The sequence below is a fragment of the Raphanus sativus genome, chromosome 6 (assembly GCF_000801105.2).
Source record: "Raphanus sativus cultivar WK10039 chromosome 6, ASM80110v3, whole genome shotgun sequence".
In the NCBI taxonomy this organism is placed as follows: domain Eukaryota; kingdom Viridiplantae; phylum Streptophyta; class Magnoliopsida; order Brassicales; family Brassicaceae; genus Raphanus; species Raphanus sativus.
In genome coordinates this window covers 15,185,745-15,207,118 of record NC_079516.1, presented here as the reverse complement: position 1 = coordinate 15,207,118, position 21,374 = coordinate 15,185,745, and the positions used below count along the sequence as shown (strand labels likewise).

Below are 21,374 nucleotides of genomic sequence, written 5' to 3'. Positions count from 1 at the left end.
TTTCTCAAGCCTGATAACTTGCATAAAGACTAAACGAATATTATTCTTACCATGGCTGATGTTTGCCTATTGTAGGCATATTCTACTGAATTTTTCCTTTTCTTTTTATGTTTCTTTAATCCCTTGTTCCCGTACTTTGAAATGAGTTAACTTTGGGTTATATGATCCATACGCCCTGCAGATTGTTTGCAAATTACGGGATGCTAATCTGTAAGAGATACACCTTCCAGAAAAATAATGCATATTTATTTTCCGTCTCCTATCTCTAATTCTAATTATTCATTACCTCTGTGTCCCCATTTTCTTGCTATTTAAAACACAAATCGAATTCAATTTACAGTACTTTCAAATTGGTAAAGAAAATTTGATTGGTTAATTGTTGAAGCTAGCATATGTGAGCATATGTAAGTCGATCAACTGCTAAACAAAAAAATGGGCCTGTAGCGTCCAGCCCATGTAAGTAAAACCAACAATTTTGCCGTTAAAAGCTTGTGAGAGTAGGAGATTTATAAGAGTCCCACATCGATTACGCTCACAGGGAAGGACTCGCGAAGCATAGTATAAAAAGAGAAGGGGAGAGAACAAGAAAATCACTTACCTGGACGAGGTCAACTCATTATCAAAAATATGAGTGGCCTAGGCTAGTGATCTCTCTCCATTGCACAAAAGAGAGGATACAAGGAGAGGGCGCTGCTTAAGGTCTCTCCAAGTGAGAGAGCCTGCGTCATTATTTGTGGCACAGGGAGCCTGTGTTCGCGCGGCTCCTACCATCCATTAACAGTTTAAATTATTTTTTGAACCGCTCATTATATATTGCTTTAGTGTAGAACTGAAATGAAGTACCGAAGGCGAAAACAATGTTTGTATTACAATGGAAAAGGTAACGAACATTCAACATCCCACCTCGATGAGTTTACTAAACTCTGAAAGACCAAACAGTTTGACGGGCTTTTAGGCCTAGGAGAATTTAAATAATATGGGCCTTTCCGAACAATTAAATCGGCATTATACAATTGTATTGTTGTTTTGAAGTCTTATAGATTTGAAAATGTTTACTTCGTTTCGTTTTGCTGCAATAATGAACTTAGACTAGAACTCATAGTGTCTATCTTTAGTAATAATTCGTTCATAGATTTGAACCTTATGAATGTGTCAACTTTGGGTTGTAGAGAAAAGAGATCATGGAGATTTGCTTTAGAGAAGTTTCTTCGAGAGAGGATTAAGGTTGTCTGTAAAGCACTTGGTGATTCTGTCTCCGTCACTCGCGATAAGAGCAAGATCACAGTCACCTCTGACGGCCAATTCTCCAAGAGGTATAATCTAACGTTATAAACCTTGGTGCTAACGTCTTGGTAGAATTTGAATGTTAGAATCTTGAATATGTCTTGAGCTCATTGTGTGATTATTTGTTTGTGTCAGAGTGATTGCAGCTAACATGGATCGTAACCTCTATGAGTTGAAATACTTCAACATTGCTGAGAATGAAGCAGAGGAAGAAGACTAGATCCTAGATTCTTCTGTTCCTCTCTTACCTTTGGGTTTGGTTTTGATTCTACCACAATTCTTCTGTGTTTTTTTTTGTTAGATATTTGTAGTTTTGATTTAAGTAATACACTTCTATGAGGAATGTTATTCTCAGTTGTCAGACCTTATTGTTCACTCTGTAAGAACGGTTGGAACTCGTTTTTGACGAGATGGTTTTAGACCATATTTGGTAAGTTTTCCGGGCGAAGACGTTTGTCGGTTAACTGATTGTTTGACAAACACTATAAAGTAGTGTATTAATATGTCAAAAACAAAGTTTGTTTGAATAAGAAATGTGGTCCTAAGTTATTGACTTGGAAAGTTTGTAAGCTTGACTATTTGACTATGTTTAAAAACTAGTAAATGTCCCACATAAAATATGAGGTGGGAATCCTCTTATTTATATACGGAGAAGTATGAATATACTATAGTATATTTCTGGAAATATATACCGGTTGAAATGTGTGTGCATCAAACCGAGTTGAACCAAACCTAATTTAGAGTTTTGGGTTCATAATTAAAATTGAATTTGTAATTTGATAAATAGACAAATAGTCTAATACCTAATAATGTTTTGGGTCAAATTCAAATTAATTTTATGGTTCAAAAATATCTTTGCCATTGATTATAAAAGACGTTACCATTGACTCTCATAATGATCGATTGGTAATTAATTATTTGAGTTAATGTGTAAGTTTTATTTTCAAGTTATTTGCTTTTGGAACAAAGCATATAAGAAGCACTTCTCCTATATACAGAAGATGGAAAAACAACTATATGAGAAAAGAAAAAGTTTTTTCTCCCACTTGAAATAGTTATGTTAGAACTTATTTTTATTTCTTGTGTCTGAGAGTACAACACAAAACTAGTTTCGCCAGGCTTCTGATAGAGTGACGCAAATTCAGAAGATTGTTTACAGTTGTATCCTGGGACTCATTACGTTATCGAACCGTCGCACTACGGGACGTATTTTGAGTTAAGGAAAGAGATAATATTTCGCCTCTGCAGTTGTATCATCCTTTTCTTAATCTTTGATATAATTTTATCAATTTTATTCTTTACAATATTCAGTAATCCGTAGTTTGTAAAATACGGTTCTATCAAGTACATCATATGACATCTCTCGCGTTTTATGATAAAAACATACAGCAATGTTTGGTCTATCCTCAAGATGTTTATAGTCTTTCGCGTTTTAAGAACTATTTTTGGTTCATTTGTGATATAATTCTTCCTTTGGAATTTAATCAATTACCATAACCCTTAGTGGTGTGCATGGATATGTTTAGTTTCTAATGTATCGTGTTACATTATGGTGTGACTTATTGGAGACCGATTATTTGGAATAAAATAATTTTCCAGCGAGAAAAATCTTCCAACTGCATGTTAAGAATTGAATTGTGAGTCGAAAACATAATAACTGTAAGAAATACTGATACACAGCATTTCACCTGCATTGTTGGTTAATAATATTCTATTGTTTCAAATCACAGTCATGCGAGATTGTTTTTGGTACGGGGCATATAACCATCCATCTTCTTGCAGCTAATATTTAGTTCAAGCGTATCTAAATGAATGCCGACCAAAAGAAAAGTGTATCTAAATAAATCAAACACTAATTACTGTGGAAAAACATAAATTAGTACTAGATTTTGAACCGCACGCCCGTGCGGATGTATATTTTTTATAAAATATGTTGTTTTTCATGTCAATATTAGAGTTGAGCAAAAAATCTGAATTTAAAAAATCAAACCGATCTCGATCCAAAAGAAGTATAAAACCCGAACCGAATTTGATTAAATATCAAAATTTTGGTATTTAGAGAACTTAAAACGAATTCATTCCTAACCGAAGTATTTCAGATAGCTGAATGTATTCGAAATAGATTTATATACTTATATATATTTTGACTTAATGTATATAAAACATACATAATATATATATGGTACTTATAAGTTGGTTGAAATAGTTGAAAATATATATAAATATCTAAAATAGTTAAAGTATACTCAAATCACTAAAAATACTTAACATAACTATTGATTCTCTATCCAAATATTTAAATCAAAACAATTTATATGTTGAGTTCAGGTATTCTAATATGTTACTGAAATGTATAAGTACTATATTATTTTGTTTAAATATTTTGAAAAATTTAAAGTATATAATGAATTTAAATGGGTTATCCGAATCAGAACAAACCCGCAAAGATGTGAATTCGCATCCGAATCAAAATTTTAGAAATATCCGAATGGGACTGAAATCTTTGATCCCGAAAATCCAAAACCCAAACAGACCTAAATCGAACCCGAATGCCCACCCCTAATTCACAATCTATTTTTTCCTTTAAAACACACCAAACATATAATTAATAGTATTTTATACGTACTATCATATAAATAATCACATATATTATATTTTCAATAATCACATATATTGAAAACATTTTTTATTAATGGTTGTTGGAAAATATTTTAGTAAAAATAATTTTTTGAATATATATATACATATATATTTTAAATCAATTTTTGATATAAATCAACTTTAAATTAATATTTTGATTTGAAATATGTACATAAAGTTAAATTTTGTTTTATGATTATCTTAGACAAATGATACTTTTAGATTATTAGATAAGCTCATTTTCATATATTTTAAAATTGACACAAATATATAGTTTCTCATAATATAATAGATTTCCAATTTTCTTAATAACATAAATTCATTCTTTTTTTAATAGAATGCTATCTATGTTTCCAAACAATATTATATCTTTTTTATATCGCTATTCATGTTCCAATAAACCTATTTTTAAATTGATATTCATGTTTTCAAAAAACCTATGTTTTTTAAATTGGTATCCAAGTTTCCAAACACACATCTTTTTAAAAATTGTTATTTATGTTTCCAAAAAAATCTAATTTATACTTCAATTTTAATAATATAAATTAATAATAGTGAATTCCTATATATTGTTATGAAATCACCGTTTATAATAAAACTATAGATGCAGTGGAATCAGTCAATCAGGTCATAAATAGACTACAATTTAATCAATGATTTATTTATGCATGTAACAAAAATAAGTTGTGATTTAATATTAGCAAAATGATTTTCTATTTTTTTAGTTATTGTCAGATATTGTGCATATCTATTGAGATTTTATTTTGAAATTTAAGGTAACTAACATTTAAAAAGATATTCCATTAATTATACTTAATTTTCGATTTTATTAAAAAAAAATTTAGTATTAATGATACAAGTTGGTAAATATTAAGAATAATTAAGGGTGAATTTTTATTTGTACTTCAGTTTTAATAAAAGTTTTAATAAAAGAGATGAAGGTCATGCCACACCTCCGCCCCTGCCAATAACGAAGCCTACTGCATCTGTTAACTAAGCTCTAATTAGTTTATTAGATTATTCGTCCACTATCTGCCATTGTGAAGATGCAGATTCCTGAGATGTCTGTATTAGTTCGTGAAGTATTACAGGAGGTACTACAGGCGTGTGGCATGAAGATGGAGCTGAATGGGAGTTCGGGTTTATGGATGATCGTTGGCTTCCTGAGTTAGAAAAGGAAAGATGATATGTGCTTGAAGACAAATGGACGTTTTCCATAAAGAAAAAGGGAATTTGATTGAAGATGAAGTTTTCCATTAAGGTAAATGGAAAGTTATCTTATGTGTATTGGAAAGACTTGGAGAGTAAGTGGAAGACTTGGAAAGCAAGTTAAAGACGTGGAGAGCAAGTTATGGTCTGCTATATAAGGAGGGACGTGCTTTATGAGAAAGCTAGACCTCACATAATAGAGAGAGGGGTTTCATTGTATATTGGTGTATCTGCTTGGTGTCGAAGCAGTGTCTGTAGTAGTTATCGATGGAGTCTGATGTGGACTTAGTTTGGTTGTCCTTGGTGTTGACGCTTTGTATGGTGGAGTTAGCCATCGTGTGTAGCTCGTGGTGAGCTTTGTGTGTGCTTGGAGGATCAAGCGTTTTGTGTCACTAGTGTGCGTTGGGTGCTGACGTACTTGGTGAAGTACTTCCGAGAAGTGGAAGATCGAAGCCTAGACTCAGGGGGAGTTTAGCAAAGGAGGTTTCATTGAAGAGGTCTGTGAAGATTGCAGCTGTAGAAGACAGTGTGCTCTGGCGTGTCCGGATGGGATCCGTTGTATTCCTAATCTTTGTAGATTGCTCCTTAGAAAAGAGTGGTAGACACTCGTGTGTGTTGTACCATATAGCAATTGTAGGTTGCTCCTTGTTCTAAGTCAATGAAATCTGGACGAGGTCCCGGGGATGTAGGAAACGAACCCCGTTAACAAACTTTGTGTCTATTTTTACTTTCTGCACTAGTTTCTCTGCCCTCACTACATTAACACATTGGAGTAGAAACAGACTGTTACATTTAGAATAGAGATGTGTGATCTTTTTAAAAAAGGAAAAAAAAAACACTATACAGCGAACACCATGTAAAACTTTACTCAACTATTCGCATGAATCTTATCTTGTTTACCATGATTAAGTTAAATAATTGCATCAAAATAATTATTGATGGTACTGTACCCTACAACTAATAGCAGCATTAACGACGTTACGACGTGTGTTGTGTGAGATATATATATATATATATAGATATATATATATAATATATATATATATATATATATATATATATATATAATATATATATATATTTGAATTCTTAACATTTGAACCAAAAAAATGTAAATATTGAAATGAGAGTGTGTGTTAAAAGCAAGAGTTATTTTCACCCTAAGACAGTTTATGTCTTTTTATTACAAGATAAGGCAGTTACACGGGGTGGTGCAGTTTCTGTGTGAAATAACTTAAAATGTCCCTAACTAAAGCTCAACCGGTGTTTTCTCTTGTTTCTCCCTAGTTAGTGTTTGCAAATGGTTTTAGTTAGTTTTGAATTTCAAATTGATGGTGGACCCGAGTGTCCAATTAACCCGATTAAACAAATCTGCGTCTCTTCAATCTCCCCATTTATTTTCGAAACTCTTTATTTTCATTTTATTTTTCTCATCTTCCATTATTCTCTGTTTTACGAAACCCAAGGTTTCCGGGAGAAATTTGAGAGGCGATTTTAGGGTTGTGGTGTTCTCCGTCGATCTCAATCACGGAGATTTGTTCGTGGGTTTAACGATGGCGAGAATGCGGAGCAGTCGTGGCAAGGAGAGAGAAAAAGGTTTGTCATTTTTTTTGTCCTCCGGCTTTGTATCGAACTAGATTAATTAAGTGTTAATGTCCGTCGCAGATGCTGGTGATTCTGGTGTTGAAAATGTAAAGCAATTGCTACCGGAGCGCATTTTTGCAACGGACCATTTTCCAAGCGAGATGACAAACTTCTACTCGAAGACGGATTTACTGCTTAGGGTAAGAGACGCGCTTAAAGGGTCCCCGGAGTGGCTGGTTCTACTGCTTAGGAGTGTACACATGATACAAGAGAGTGTACATGTGGACACCAGAAAGTGTTCGTGTGAATACAAGTGTTTGTACTTGGGAACTCTCTATGTTTGCGTTTGATTGTCCATGTGGACACGAATGGTGTTCATACGTGTAGACGACCTGTATTGTGAACGTGGACACTATTAGATTAGTGGTCGTAGGTACGTCAGAAGTATCGACTGATGGTACGCATAGACACTTTGGAGTGTACACTGATGGTACCCATAGATACTTAGGAGTGTACACATGATACAACCTCCTTACCCGGTTATGACATGGACATCATCGGTTGACGGACGATACATATGGACACCCTGAACTATACACGTAGACGTACATGGACATCATCAGTGCTCGTATGGACGCCAGAAGACTATTGGAATGCATGGACACTTAGGAGTGTACACTGATAGTACGCATGGACACTTATGAGTGTACACATGATACAAGAAAGTGTACATGTTGACACCAAAAAGTGTACATATGAATACAAGTGTTTTGTATTTGGGAACTCTCTATGTTTGCGTTTGATTGTCCATGTGTACACGGGTAGTGTTCATAAGTAGATTGAAGATACATATGGACACTAGTAGTGTACACGGGCTCCAATGTAGTGAACTTCTGATGTTCAGCGTGTCCGTGTACACAGTTGAGAAGCAGTGATCTTATTTTGGCCTATTGGACTTTTTACATATACTTTGATGATGTACACATGGACGTAAGTAATGCGTACATGTACCTTGTTTTGGTATTTCAAATGTCATATGCAAACAAAGTTTATGTACTCATGGACAAAAGAAGTAAACTTCTTGTGTACAATATGCACGTGGACGCAGTATAAAGCAGTCCACCTTTGAAGCTTACTGTACACATTGACACAGTTATAGCCAAAAACGCATACATCTGTGGGTGATTGAGCAGCCACGAGTCTGGGATGTTGTCGGGGTCGTCTTTAAACATTTCTTCAAGCATCTCATCTCCACCGGCAAGAGTGTCGTCTTGAAGAGAACGACAAGAATAAGCAGAACAAACCGATTTGTCATCTGAGGAATTTGCAGTCTCTCTGTAAATTTTGCTTTTTTTTCTTTTGTTCCGATGAAGGAGACATCAGAGATGAAGGGAGTTTGAGATGTTAAAACCCAGAAAATGTGACCCGTTGGATGTTGAACTGAGAGATATAATCGGACGGTTAATATTTGGTAGATATAAGTCTTGTCAAACAGAAAAATTAGAGTTAATCTACACCTTCCAAAATAAATAAAAATGAAGGGTGGAGAGAGGCTCCCGCTAAAACAAATGCCATAGTTAGAGAGTGAGGTAAAGTTAGGAAGCGGTTTGGGTTAAGTTGTGACCAGCTAGTTTATTAACTCAAGTGGGAAGTTGTTATAGAAAACTACCTTAGTAGTGAAAATGCTTCATCTTGTAATAAAAAACATGAAACTGCTCTATAGTGTAAATTTTTATAAAAGCAAAAACGTCAGAGGGGAAAACCCAAACCCATAAAACATGGGGGGGCGATTTACTTCAGTTAATTTCGTCAGAAGTAAGTGACAGTGAACTGCAGAATCCACCCACCTTTTTTCTTTTTTCTTTTAGTTGAGATCTTTTAGTTATACAAATATCTTTTCTATTTCTTTTTTCCTCACATGATATGAAGATCTATCATCTAAGATTCGGTACTTATGCTTTAAAACATGTAACAATGATTGAATTGACCAATGTATATATGATTTTCTTTAACTGAGCTTTTGTTTTATTTTTCCCATCTAGAGCAATGGGAATTATGGTAGGAAGTAGGAACTTTTATGAAAACGACTACTATTGCATACATATCCCACTAAATATAGGCTACGTTTGTATTAATATCTTAAGATACATAGATCATTAAGGTTCTTTGTTGATAATGGACGACTGAGAACAACAAATTTTTATAAAGAGAAAATTACTGCATTGGATCTCTTTTAATACACAAAGTCTCTGTCTCTCTATCAATAGACCACGGTGGTGGATTTTGGGGTCTGAGGGTAAAAAGAAGGAAAAGGGAAAGAAACTCGCGAGGAACACGCAACCCATCCTCTCTGTGCTACTGTCTCCATCACTTTCATCACCATCCTTCTTCTTCTCTCTTTTTCTTTTATAAGAAAATATAATCTTTATTTCATATCTTTCCATTTCAAATCAGCTAATGCTTTCGTCGAAAAAAAAAAAAATCAATGTGATTTCGTATTATTTAGAAAAAGTCAGCCACACATGAATTATAATGATCATCCCTACTGATTATTACTTTATTTGAATAAACTTTATAGTAAAGCAGTTGTTATTTTATAGTGTGCAAACACTCCGCATGAACTACTTTCTCACCTTGTTTGATCGAGTGTGTTATGACTAATGAGATTGCATGAACTACCTTGTCAATTTCCGAGATTAGGCGGACGCTTTCGCCACAATTATCGTATATTTGTCCATTTTTAACCAGTTGGTTATAGTATGCATTAAATTAGTCATTAGTGATGGTAGTTATACGCTTAATCTCGCCCTACCTTTCTTGTCACTGCGTTTTTTGACGAAGTTTGATTAAACCAAACTGTTTTAATAATACTATAAACTATCACTAAATAGTCAATGTTGGCAAGTATCTAAGAAAGTGCGTAATAATTTGGTTGATTACTATATCTATGGTAACGCACTACAAGAAAAACAGGGAAATTCTGACGACCACTCCGACGGAAAGCGAAGTCGTCGTACCATTCCGACCACATTCCGACGACATACCGACGAAACCCAAAAACACGGGTTCGTCGGTATTTCGTCGGAACAGTCCGACGAACTTCCGACGAAGGGCGGTCGTCGGTATATTCCGACGACAATTCCGACGAAAGCCCGACAAAAATTATAACCGTTACGGTCGTCGGAATTCCGTCGGAATATACCGACGCCGTTCCGACGGAAGCTCTCGACCGTTGGCGAGAAAGAATATGCCCGTTTATAGCCGTTAGCCATTTTAAAAAAACCGACGGAATTCCGACGGATTTTTTATAATTTGTCGGAATTACGTCGGAATGGCGTCGGATTGCCGTAAGCATTTTCCTATAAATGCAACCTCTCCTCATTCATCTCATTCACTCCTCATTCTCTCTTCATTCTCTCTTATCATAAGAAATTCGAAAAAATCATGTCTTCTGGAGATTATTTTCGTTCGTGGATGGATAGACCTCATTTGGATCCCAACACCAATTTGCTTACAGAAGAATACGTTCGAGGTATTGGAGAATTCATGAAGCTTGTTCAACAGCACCCGGATGCAAATACTGGTATGGTAAGATGTCCCTGCTCTACTTGTAATAACAATAGAATTATAAAAGAATGGGAAGTTTGGAAACATTTGTATAGAAAAGGGTTTGCACGGAATTATAAAGTTTGGTATCTTCATGGGGAAACTGGTTTTGAATATGGTAGTAGTAGCGAACCTCAGCCTGTTAGCGAACAACCTCAGTCTTATGGTTGGTTAGAAGAACCGAGAATGGATGTAGATTATGGTGTAGGTACTGAGCAGATGGTACATGATCATTATAGAGGGGAAGAACCAAATCTCGAATCGGGGAGATATTTTGACATGTTGGATGCAGGAAAACAACCTTTGTATAAAGGTTGTAGAGATGGTCATTCACCTTTATCATCTGCAAGTAGATTGATGGGTATTAAGACAGATTATAATTTGGCGGAAGAATGCGTAGATGCGATAGCTGATTATGTTAAAGGTGTTCTGCCAGAGGATAATCTTGCACCGGGTTCATACTACGAGGTTCAGAAACTTGTTGCGGGTCTTCGATTACCGTACGAAGTGATAGATGTATGTATCGACAACTGCATGATCTACTGGGGAGCGGATAAGGATCGGGATAAATGCAAATTTTGTTGGAAACCTCGTCATCAGGAAACGAGGGGAAGAGTTCCGGTACCATTCAAAAGAATGTGGTATTTGCCTTTGACGGAAAGATTGAAGAGGTTGTATCAGTGTGAGCGCACGGCGAAGGCAATGAGATGGCATGCAGAGCATTCTACAAATGGTGAGATTAGACATCCTTCAGATGCGAAGGCTTGGAAACATTTCCAATCAACATATCCAGAATTTGCTGAACAGAGAAGAAATGTTTATCTGGGATTATGCACTGATGGTTTCAGCCCATTTGGAAAGCATGGAAGACAATATTCTCTATGGCCGGTGATTGTGACACCATACAACTTGCCGCCAAATTTGTGCATGCGACGAGAGTTTTTGTTCCTCTCCATTCTCGTCCCCGGGCCAGCTCATCCTAAGAGATCACTAGATGTGTTTCTTCAACCACTAATATATGAGTTACAACAACTATGGGCGGTTGGTGCTGAGACATACGATGTTTCGTGCAGAGAAAACTTTCATATGCGGGCAGTACTTATGTGGACAATAAGTGACTTTCCAGCATATGGTATGTTATCCGGATGGACAACACATGGCAGGCTTTCATGTCCATATTGTCAAGATAGCACAGATGCTTTCCAACTAAAGCACGGAAGGAAAACATGTTGGTTTGATTGTCACAGAAGATTTCTACCACCTGATCATCCATACCGTAGGAGTAAGACTTTGTTTACGAAGAACAAGCAGGTGTTTGATGATCCACCTACGGAAGTTAGTGGGAAAGATTTGGCGACACAGTTTAGGGATTTTGGTGCACAAAGGACGCCAGACGTAGGTGGACATGAAAACATTCCAGTCGATGCTGTTGGAGAGCTACATAACTGGCATAAAAAGAGTATTTTCTGGGATCTGCCATATTGGGAGAGTCATCTATTGCGTCACAACTTAGATGTCATGCATATTGAGAAGAACTTTTTCGAGAATCTGATGAACACAATCCTCAACATCCAAGGTAAAACGAAGGATAATCTGAAGTCAAGGTTGGATTTAGTCGATATCTGTGATCGTTCTGAACTTCACGTTGATGAGAACGGTACGGCACCTTTTCCCATTTATCGGCTGGATGGTGCTGGCAAAGAAGCGTTCTTTGATTGGATTACAGATAAAGTGAAATTTCCAGACGGTTATGCATCAAATTTGGGTAATTGCGTTGACAGAAGCGAAGGAAAGTTTACTGGCTTGAAGAGTCACGATTGTCATGTGATTATGCAGCGGCTCCTTCCGTTTGCTTTTTCCGCACTATTACCACGTAATGTTCATGAAGCAGTTGCAGGGATAAGTGTTTTCTTCCGTGATTTATGCACCAGAGTAGTGACTGAGGAGGGTATTAGTACTTTGAAGGAAAACGTACCCGTTAGTCTTTGCAACCTCGAGAAGATATTTCCTCCATCATTCTTTGATGTAATGGAACATCTTGCTATTCATCTCGCAAGAGAATTGGAGCTTGGTGGTCCTGTGCAATACCGATGGATGTATCTTTTTGAGCGTTATATGCATCATCTGAAGAAGAAGATCAAAAATTTAAGCAAGGTGGAAGGATCTATAATTGCACAGGTGATCAATGAAGAAACTTCAAACTTTGCTGAAAACTACTTTCCATCAGAAGTGCATACAAAAAACCGAAGACCTGCTCGGCATGATGACAGAGGAGAGAAAGCAACGTATCATGTTACTGTCCCAAGCATGTTCAGCGAAATAGGACGACTAAGTGGAAAACCCACGAAGCGGAGACTGACGGAGATTGAGCACGCTCATTTGCAAACATATTTGCTTACCAACTGTGAAGATGTTCTACAATATGAGAGGTAAAAATATATTTTTCATTTAAATTGTTATATTAATTTTCAATAAGTTTTATTTCATATGAATAATATCTTTTTATATAGTGTTTATATGGCAGAGTTGCGTATGACTTACAGACATGCCACAGAAGAAGAGCTTCAACAACTCAGACATAACGGATTTGCTGCATGGCTTCTTAATTATGTGAGTCATAACATATATGAAATAATTAACATTTTACTCATATATATTTAGTATAAAATAATAAACATTTCACTCATATATATATTTTATTTTATAGGTGACTGATGGTTTGGCCAGAGGTTTTGTGTTCGATGATTGGATATGCGAGTTTGTGCGGGGACCAAACTATGTGGTCAAATCATATCCAAAATATTGTACACGAGGATATGCCTTTGCAAAAAAAGGTCATTCTAGGACAACTTATGATGGAGGTGTTTCCTCTTCTTCCGGTGACGATGTCTACTACGGCAACATACAAGAAATATTGGAAATTCAGTATCCTGGTATGGTTGGATTGCGGTGTGTAGTATTCTATTGTGATTGGTATGACACCACCCCAGATCGAGGAGTGAAGACTGATGCGTTTGGTGTTACTTCGATTCATTCGCGGAGGAAACTTCAATATTATGATCCTTTCATTCTTGCTTCGCAAGCTGATCAGGTATGTCAATTTAATATTCAAAAATATAATTAACGGTTTATATATTATTATTAATACCTTGAAAAATTGATAGGTGTGCTACATCAGTTACCCTCGGGTTACGTACCGAGACGATCCATGGATCACGGTGGCGCAAATCAACCCAAGAGGACGAGTAAACGGACCTTCTGATAATGATCCATTACAACCAAACTCTACCAGCAACGTGAGTGCAGTTGAAGATTTGGCAGAGGTTGAACTCGTTGAGAATTTTAACGAGTTTGGAATTGATGCTGTTGTACACTCGGAGCCAGAAGCTGAGATTGGCGAGTTTGACGAAGATTCTGAAGATTCTACAGATTCTGAAGATTCTGATTATGACTTATGTTTTCTTAGTTGTATGATTAGTTTTTTTTTTTTTAATTAACAAAATCCGTCGGTATTCCATCGGAATATTCCGATGAAATTCCGACGACTCGTGGTTAATTCAGGGTTTAGCCATTCGTCGGAATTCCGTCAGAATATTCCGATGGAATTCCGACGGATTTAACAAAATTCGTCGGAATTCCATCGGAAAACTCTGACGGAATTCCGACGACCTGAATATTTGAAATTTTTATATCATAATATATCTATATTTGGATACCGAAACTACTTTAATAACACATATTAGATGTTTAATATAATATTACATATCAACCGTTCGATTTTTACAAATTATTTAAATAATTATATATTTATATCATTGTTTTCATAACATCTCATCTTAATACTCATATACTTTCATTCACATTAATATAAACTTACACTACAAAACACAATTGTGTGTAAAAATTGGATTTGAAAACCTTATTATAGTTAATCTTTTTTAAATAGTCTATTTATTATCAAAGTTTTGGATTTGATCAGTAAGAAACTTGTTTTTAAACCCTAAACCCTAAGTCGTCGGAATTCGGTCAGAATATACCGATGGAATTCCGACGACCTGCCCCATTCCGACGGATCTATGTTCGTCGGAATTCCGTCGGTTTGTTAGTTTCCCGAAATTACAAACCGCGTGAAAATTTCGAGTGGACCGCGTGAATATTTCATTAAACCGCGCATTTAATATTTTATTCTTTTTCCGACGACATACCGACGGACACGGGTCCGTCGGTTCCTTTAAATAAAAACCAATCCTTCTTCCTTCTTCACCATTTTCGCCTCTCTCTCTCTAAATCTTCTCCGTTTTCTCTCTCTTCTCCGGCGATTCTCACCGCGAATCCGGCGTCCCCACCTCCGTGAATCCATCCCACCGGCGTCCCCACCTCCGTGAATCCATCCCACCATGTAAGTATCATCTCAATCTCTATCTTTTTCATTTTTTTTTGAGTTTAGGATGTTAGATTTTAGGATTTGAGGTTTGATTGATTTGCATGTTCGAAATTGAATGGATAGTTTAGGATTTAGGGTGTTTGATTTTAGGATTTGTTGTTTTTTCTTTTGGTTTATATATTGGATTTGTTGATTTTTTAAAAACGTTTTTCCTATTTTTAATATTTCTAACAACTTTTTTCTATATTTATAAAAGTTTATAAAAACGTTTTTATGCAGATAAAATATTTTTATGAAGATAAAAAACTTTTAATATTTTATATAGATAAAAACGATTTTTAATATTTTATATAGATAAAAACGATTTTTAATTATTTTTATGTATATAAAAACTATTTTTGATATTTTATATATATAAAAACGATTTTTAATTAATTTTATGTAGATAAAAACTATTTTTAATATTTTTATATAGCTAAAAACGATTTTTAATTAATTTTGTGTAGATAAAAATATTTTTAATATTTTTTATAGATAAAAACGATTTTTAATTATTTTTATGTATTTATAAAACCATTTTTAATTTTTTTATAGATAAAAAAGAATTTTAATTTTTTATATATATGTTTTGACTAATATATTAATTTTATTTTCTAGGTCTGATGATTCGAGTGTTCGTCGGCGTGTCCGACCTCGTCGTTCCGCACCCCGTGGCCGAGCTAGTTCGGTGAGCAGTTCCCGTGCATCGGGTTCGTCGTCTCACGAACAAAACTCGGTTCCTTTCGCTCCGGCTCCCGCTCCAGCTCCTGCAGCCGCTCCACATGACCCGGGGGTCATGCCAGTTGAAATATTGGTTCAACAACCAGGTCGAGAGCATCTCCCGGTTCTCGAACAATACCCACGAATGGGACACTCGACTTGGTTAGTATTTTTATTTCATTTGTACAATTATTTTTTTCCCTTTTAATCTAACATTTTTTTTTAAAGGTTCAACAAGTCGACCAGTGGGATTAGCGGGAGCATCACCCAGATGATGTATTCGATGCTCCAGACGGGATATGACAAGTGGACTTCGATCCCTTCCGCGGAACGCGAGCTGTGGTTTCGTCAGTTCGCGGTAACTATTAAGTTTTTTTTTAAAACATTTTTAATTTTTATATATTTTATATGTACTAATCAAATTGTGTGTTTTTTGTAGCAAGAATTTACTTGGGACTCCGGCCTGACGGAAACAGTCCGTCAGGCATTCAGCCGCAAAGCCCAGACCGTCTACACGAAGCAGATCTACGAGTGGAAGCAAGTATGGCTGGATGAGAGGAAGCCCCGGTTACTTAGCGGGACGGTGTGGACCCAATTGATCCAGCACTGGGAGAAGGAAGAGACTATAGAGAAGTCTCTACAGAACTCCGCCAACCGGAACAGCGATCGTGGCGGGAAAGGTATTTACGTGCACAACCTCGGCGCTTGCAGTATGTCCTCTAAGGAGGATCAACTGGTAAGTTTTTTTTTTATTTGTCTTTCTAGTTACTTAAATAATTTTTTATATGCATTACCTAACACTTTTTTTTTTAGATTCAAGAAAACGATGGTAATCCCGTCGATCATCTCGTCGTCATTAAGGAGGCGTACACCAACAAAGGGACGGGTGAAATTCAGGATCCGGTGATCAGAGAGGTCATTGAGATGGTGGAATCTCAAAAAGAAGCTTTTCTAGCTTCTCAGCAGCCTCTTTCTGACGACGATTCTACGGGTGCTTCGAACAACATGTCCCGACTGCAAATCAACGAGCTGGTTGAAAAGGTAATTTTTTTTTTCTATTCTTATATTTGTTTTTAATACTTTATTTATTAATTTTATATTTTTTTCTATTACTATATTTTACTAACTTAAATTTTTTCTAGGCGGTCCCTAAAAAAAAGGGTCGTTTGGTAGGATTGGCCCGTCGTGCTTCTTCGTGTCCGACTTCTTCATCTCAAGTCCCGTACGCCGATCCATTGATTCTAGAGCAGCTACAGAACAAGGATCAACGGATTGGAGCATTGGAGGAGCAGAATGCTACAATCCTTGCTGAGTTGGCGGATCAGAAGAAGTCCAACCTCGAGATAATGCAGAAGTTGGATCGTTTGTTCCCGGATCAGTAGTTTTTTTTGTTTTTTAATTTAAAACTTTCTAAATGTTTTTTTTTTCAGATTGTATTAAAACTTATTTTCTATAATATTATTATTAGTTTCTTAATTTCAGTTTTTGTTTAAATTAATTTTAATATTTTTAAAAATTAAAAAATAATAATAAAATAAATTTAATTAATAAAATATATATATCAGAAATTCCGACGAAATTAGTCCGTCGGTATATTCCGACGACCCTTTCCGTCGGTATATTCCGATGAAACATGTCGTCGGATTATTCCGACGGATCCTTTCGTCGGAATATCCCGACGACGTTTTTCGTCGGAATATACCGACGACATGTTTCGTCGGAATATACCGACAACTCTTTTCGTCGGAATTTCCGACGACTATGTTCGTCGGAATATTCTGATGCATTTTGTCGTCGTCGGAATCATGAGTTTCCGATGAATACAGTGATCGGAATACTCCGACGGATTCCGAGGGAATTCCTTATCGGAAGGGCGTCGGAACTCCGTCAGAATCGGGTTCATCGCTATCCGTCAGATAATCGTCGGACTGTCTGATGGATTTCCGACGAACTTTTTTTTTCCGACCAACTGAAACCGACGACCACTTTCGTCGGAATGTCGTCGGAATAGCCCTATTCCGACGACATTCCGACGGTTTTGTCCGTCGGTATACGTCTGTTTTCTTGTAGTGACGCCACTATGAAGTAAATATTGAAAAATAAAAATAGTGAGACTTGAACTTGGATTCGGCGGCAGGAAGTAGACATAAAACTGACTCCAAACTCGTCACCTATATTTACTCTGTCTCTATTACATACATTGCGTAGTAAAGATTCTTAACTTTATTAACAATGCGAACCCGGGTTCAAACCCCACCAGCCACACGGATATGAGCTATTGCTTTCGGCTCATTTGAATGTCCAGAAAAAAGTCTATCCGTGAACTATACCTCCACCCGGAGGTTAGGTTTGTGTCATCATTGACCAGGGTTTAATCCTTTTAGATAAAAAAACTTTATTAACAATGCTCAATATACGTTGACAAAAAAAAAACAATGCTCAAAATATCCCCTATATATTATTTTAGGAGCACTCATAAAAAATAACCTTTGTTTTATGTGTTATTTACACATTGCCATTTCCTAGGTGGCACTCTCACATTCACTCTCACCCCTATTTGATAAAACCCTTAACTTACTAGAATTATTACTTAGTGTGCCATTGATATATTCCAACTTATTTCTGATATTGACCTAATACTTAATTATACGAAATCAAAATAAATGTATTATTCATCTGTATTAATTGAAAGACGTGATTGTCTCTGATATGGAAAGTATGTTTTCAAAATCGTTATATGTTTCAATTAGTACCAAATCCCATTTACATACTATATTTAATTGCGTATTAATCATTCAATTTTTTTAAGCAAACACAAATATGATAATTAATATCAAAGTAATATCATTCTCGAAGTAAGAAGTCATGGATCAAATATGTAAATTTATTATTGGACGATTATTTAGTTTCAGTTTAAAATATATCTTCTAAGCTAATGATGTATGTTATATTGTGACCTCTGCGACTACAATAATGACCTTTTATAAATAATATTGTATATACAATAAACATATCTTATATTTCACATACATCTTAAAAATTTATGTTCATAAACTATGATATAGACAACAAAATATATAGATTAAGATAAATTGCTTTCAAAATAATTTCATGTTTAATGCTCAGTTAAATATAGAATGTACATTCTATATTAATGCCAAATCCCATGTAGACGATATACACCTTCTATTCATCGTTATAAGTCTTATATATTCACCTTAGTTTTGTAACATTTAATATATACATTGGTCTGTATGCCATTCATGGCAGTGATTGATATTTTAAATACTATAATTTCCTTAATCCTCTTATTTGACGATCCCTTTTGTTGTAAGAAAGGAAACAAGCCGAGTCAGCCATATTGAAGATTTAAATCTTCTTTACAAATAAGTGCAAACTAGATTTTGACCCGCGCTTTCAAAGCGCGGGTTTATTTTCCTTTATTTTTTTTAATTACAGCGCGGATTTATTTTCCTTTATTTTTTTTAAAATTGACAAATATTTAGTAAATGTCATATTTTCATATATTTGTTTTTTTTATAAAAGACTTAAGCCTTTTATTTTTCTTTATCGTGTTTCATTTCAAATGAGTATAGGCCTGAGCACAATATCCGGATCCGAAGAACCAACTTGAAACCGACCCGAAAATCAGGGTTCCAAATCCGATCAGACCCGGGGTAAATATCCGAATGAGTTCTAAATTGCTATATCCGAAGAACCGGTCCCGAACCCGACCCGAACCGAGAACCGAATGAGTACCCGAAGATATCTGAAATGTGAATATATATCTAAAATCTATGTTATAATTATATTTATAATTATTTTAATATTTTAAATTAATATTATAAGTTAAATATAGTAGTTATTTTCAATACTTTTGAGTATTTTTGGATAAAATATGATAGTTTGGATAAAAGTTTATCCAAAAAACTGTATATATTGGATATTTTTGGTTATTTTTGGTTACTTTTGAGTAATTTGGATACAAAAATTTGAACTGAATTGGATACTTTGGTTACTTTGAGTACAAATAACCAAACCCGTTTTAGATACTTTGGTTATTTGGTTATTTTCATGTTCTTATGCATGAGAACCGAACTCACCCGGAAAGACCCGACTCGAACCCGACCCAAAATTTTATAATATCTGAATGGAGTTTAATTTCAAAACCCGAAAAACCTGATACCCGAAAAAACCGATCCGTATCCGAATGGGTACCCGAACGTTCAGGTCTAATGAATATTTATGTTTAGAAAATTAAAGTTTATTTTTAATGAACTAAGTTGGTATAACTTAATTTTATTATGTTGTTAATTTTTTAGATAAAAAATTATATACTCTTAATAAAGATTTATACTTTTCAATGAAAAAATTCAAAATTTTTTATGAATGCTTAAGTTATATTAAAAAGAAAAAAACATAATAGTTAAGTGATTATTTTTTTTTCACTACACAAAATATTAAGAATGGTTGAAAATAAATTATTTGAACTTGGAGGAAAAAATAAGAATTGGATATGATTTCTTGATCGGCCCAAATGACCCAAAAAAGATCTGATGTGGGGAGTGGGCTGGATAAAAAAAATGACCCAATATAGATATGTTATTAATATTACTTGATTGCCCTTAATGAAATAAGCAATGTGAGTTAAAGAAAGGGCATGTTTAGTAAAAAATCCAAATGTGCTTGTACTTTAATAGTATAGATATTACGCTTGATTGAATACGTTTATTTGATTGTGTTTTGATTGGAGCACTAGACCTAATCAGCTTTCATATATAAATACGACATCCTCATTGCAACAATTCCACACCCTTTTCTCCTTCTCAATACTGCTATAATACTTGGATCGTAACACTCATTGGCGTTATTCATAGTTACTATGTTGTTATATATGTTTACCTATTTACCTATGAAATTATCTACCAAGTTAATTTTACCGTATGTATATATACAATCTCGTGTATATTATTAGAGTAATGAACTTCCACGATATAGGAGCATATGTTTATCTCATGTTACAACAATATATTATTCTACTACAATCATTAGGTTATCTCACGTTATATAACACAAGTCTAAGTGATAACCCGATCAAAATATCATCAGGTTATCTCACGATATTCTACTACAACAAGTCTATGATATTCGAGCTATCATGTATATTATATCAATCTTTTTAAAAAATATCGTTTGACATAGATTAAAATGTCATTATACTTAAATTATAAGACCTTATAATGTAATTATGTAAGTAATTCATACTTATATTATATCACATACAAACTTTGCTCATTTTCTATTTAAAATTTATAGTTTATATACTGGTATACAATATTTTCATTGTATTATTAAATTAGACCTTAAATAATATATTAGTACATTGTTATTTTTTGTATCATTGGCGAGCAAGTAATATATAAAATTCATTACTATATAAACTTCAAAAAATCATCATTCATTACTACAATGCCTATTAAGTGCAGTTAATCATATATACGAACCAATCACAATAAAATGATTGCATTATTGGTGTAGCCAATTTTTTTAGGAACTATATGGTCAAATGATTGTATGATTGGTGTTATAATTGAGTCATTGTGATCTTTTAGTATCATCGGTGGTCTTTAAGTATCATCATGTAGTTATGTAAGTAATTTATCCCCCTTTTTAATATCACATACAAACTTTGCTTATTTTCTATTTAAATTTTATAGTTTCTATATTGGTATACAATATTTTCATTGTATTATTAAATTATAAGACCTTAATAATATAGTAGTACATTGTTATTTTTTTTGGTATCATTAGACATATACGCAATTTATCACTGACTAATAACATTATACATAGACTAATGTACTAAACAAAATTTTATGTTTCCTAACGAAAGAAATTAAATCAGCCA

At 34.6% G+C, this 21,374-nt stretch overlaps 3 protein-coding genes and 1 pseudogene across 3 annotated transcripts in view; all 4 read left to right on the top strand.

Annotated features, from left to right (window-relative positions):
* Positions 1–262, top strand: part of LOC108807208 (uncharacterized) — a 7,978-nt gene extending 7,716 nt beyond the window's left edge. The window contains exon 4 of the mRNA XM_056987873.1: positions 11–262. Coding sequence (XP_056843853.1) covers positions 11–33 — 23 coding nt within the window. The 3' untranslated portion in view covers positions 34–262. The remainder of the gene's footprint in view (positions 1–10) is intronic.
* A 135-nt stretch (positions 263–397) lies between these two features.
* On the top strand, positions 398–1,685 carry LOC108837076 (60S ribosomal protein L22-3-like). The gene is made up of 2 exons (XM_018610149.2): positions 398–1,313; positions 1,420–1,685. The coding sequence occupies exons 1-2, from the start codon at positions 1,144–1,146 to the stop codon at positions 1,502–1,504; spliced, it is 255 nt and encodes an 84-aa protein (XP_018465651.1). The 5' UTR covers positions 398–1,143; the 3' UTR covers positions 1,505–1,685.
* On the top strand, positions 591–767 carry LOC130497356 (U1 spliceosomal RNA; annotated as a pseudogene).
* An 11,531-nt stretch (positions 1,686–13,216) lies between the features above and the next one.
* Positions 13,217–14,172, top strand: LOC130496260 (uncharacterized). The gene is made up of 2 exons (XM_056988199.1): positions 13,217–13,414; positions 13,488–14,172. Exons 1-2 carry the CDS (start codon positions 13,259–13,261, stop codon positions 13,818–13,820), a joined length of 489 nt encoding a protein of 162 aa, XP_056844179.1. The 5' UTR covers positions 13,217–13,258; the 3' UTR covers positions 13,821–14,172.
* Positions 14,173–21,374: the final 7,202 nt, after the last annotated feature.

Coding starts and splice junctions, on each gene's coding strand:
- LOC130496260 (XM_056988199.1), top strand. CDS start 13,259: ATGGTTGGATTGCGGTGTGTAGTATTCTATTGTGATTGGTATGACACC. Junction 13,415..13,487: donor TTGCTTCGCAAGCTGATCAG/GTATGTCAATTT, acceptor AAAAATTGATAG/GTGTGCTACATCAGTTACCC.
- LOC108837076 (XM_018610149.2), top strand. CDS start 1,144: ATGAATGTGTCAACTTTGGGTTGTAGAGAAAAGAGATCATGGAGATTT. Junction 1,314..1,419: donor GACGGCCAATTCTCCAAGAG/GTATAATCTAAC, acceptor TGTTTGTGTCAG/AGTGATTGCAGCTAACATGG.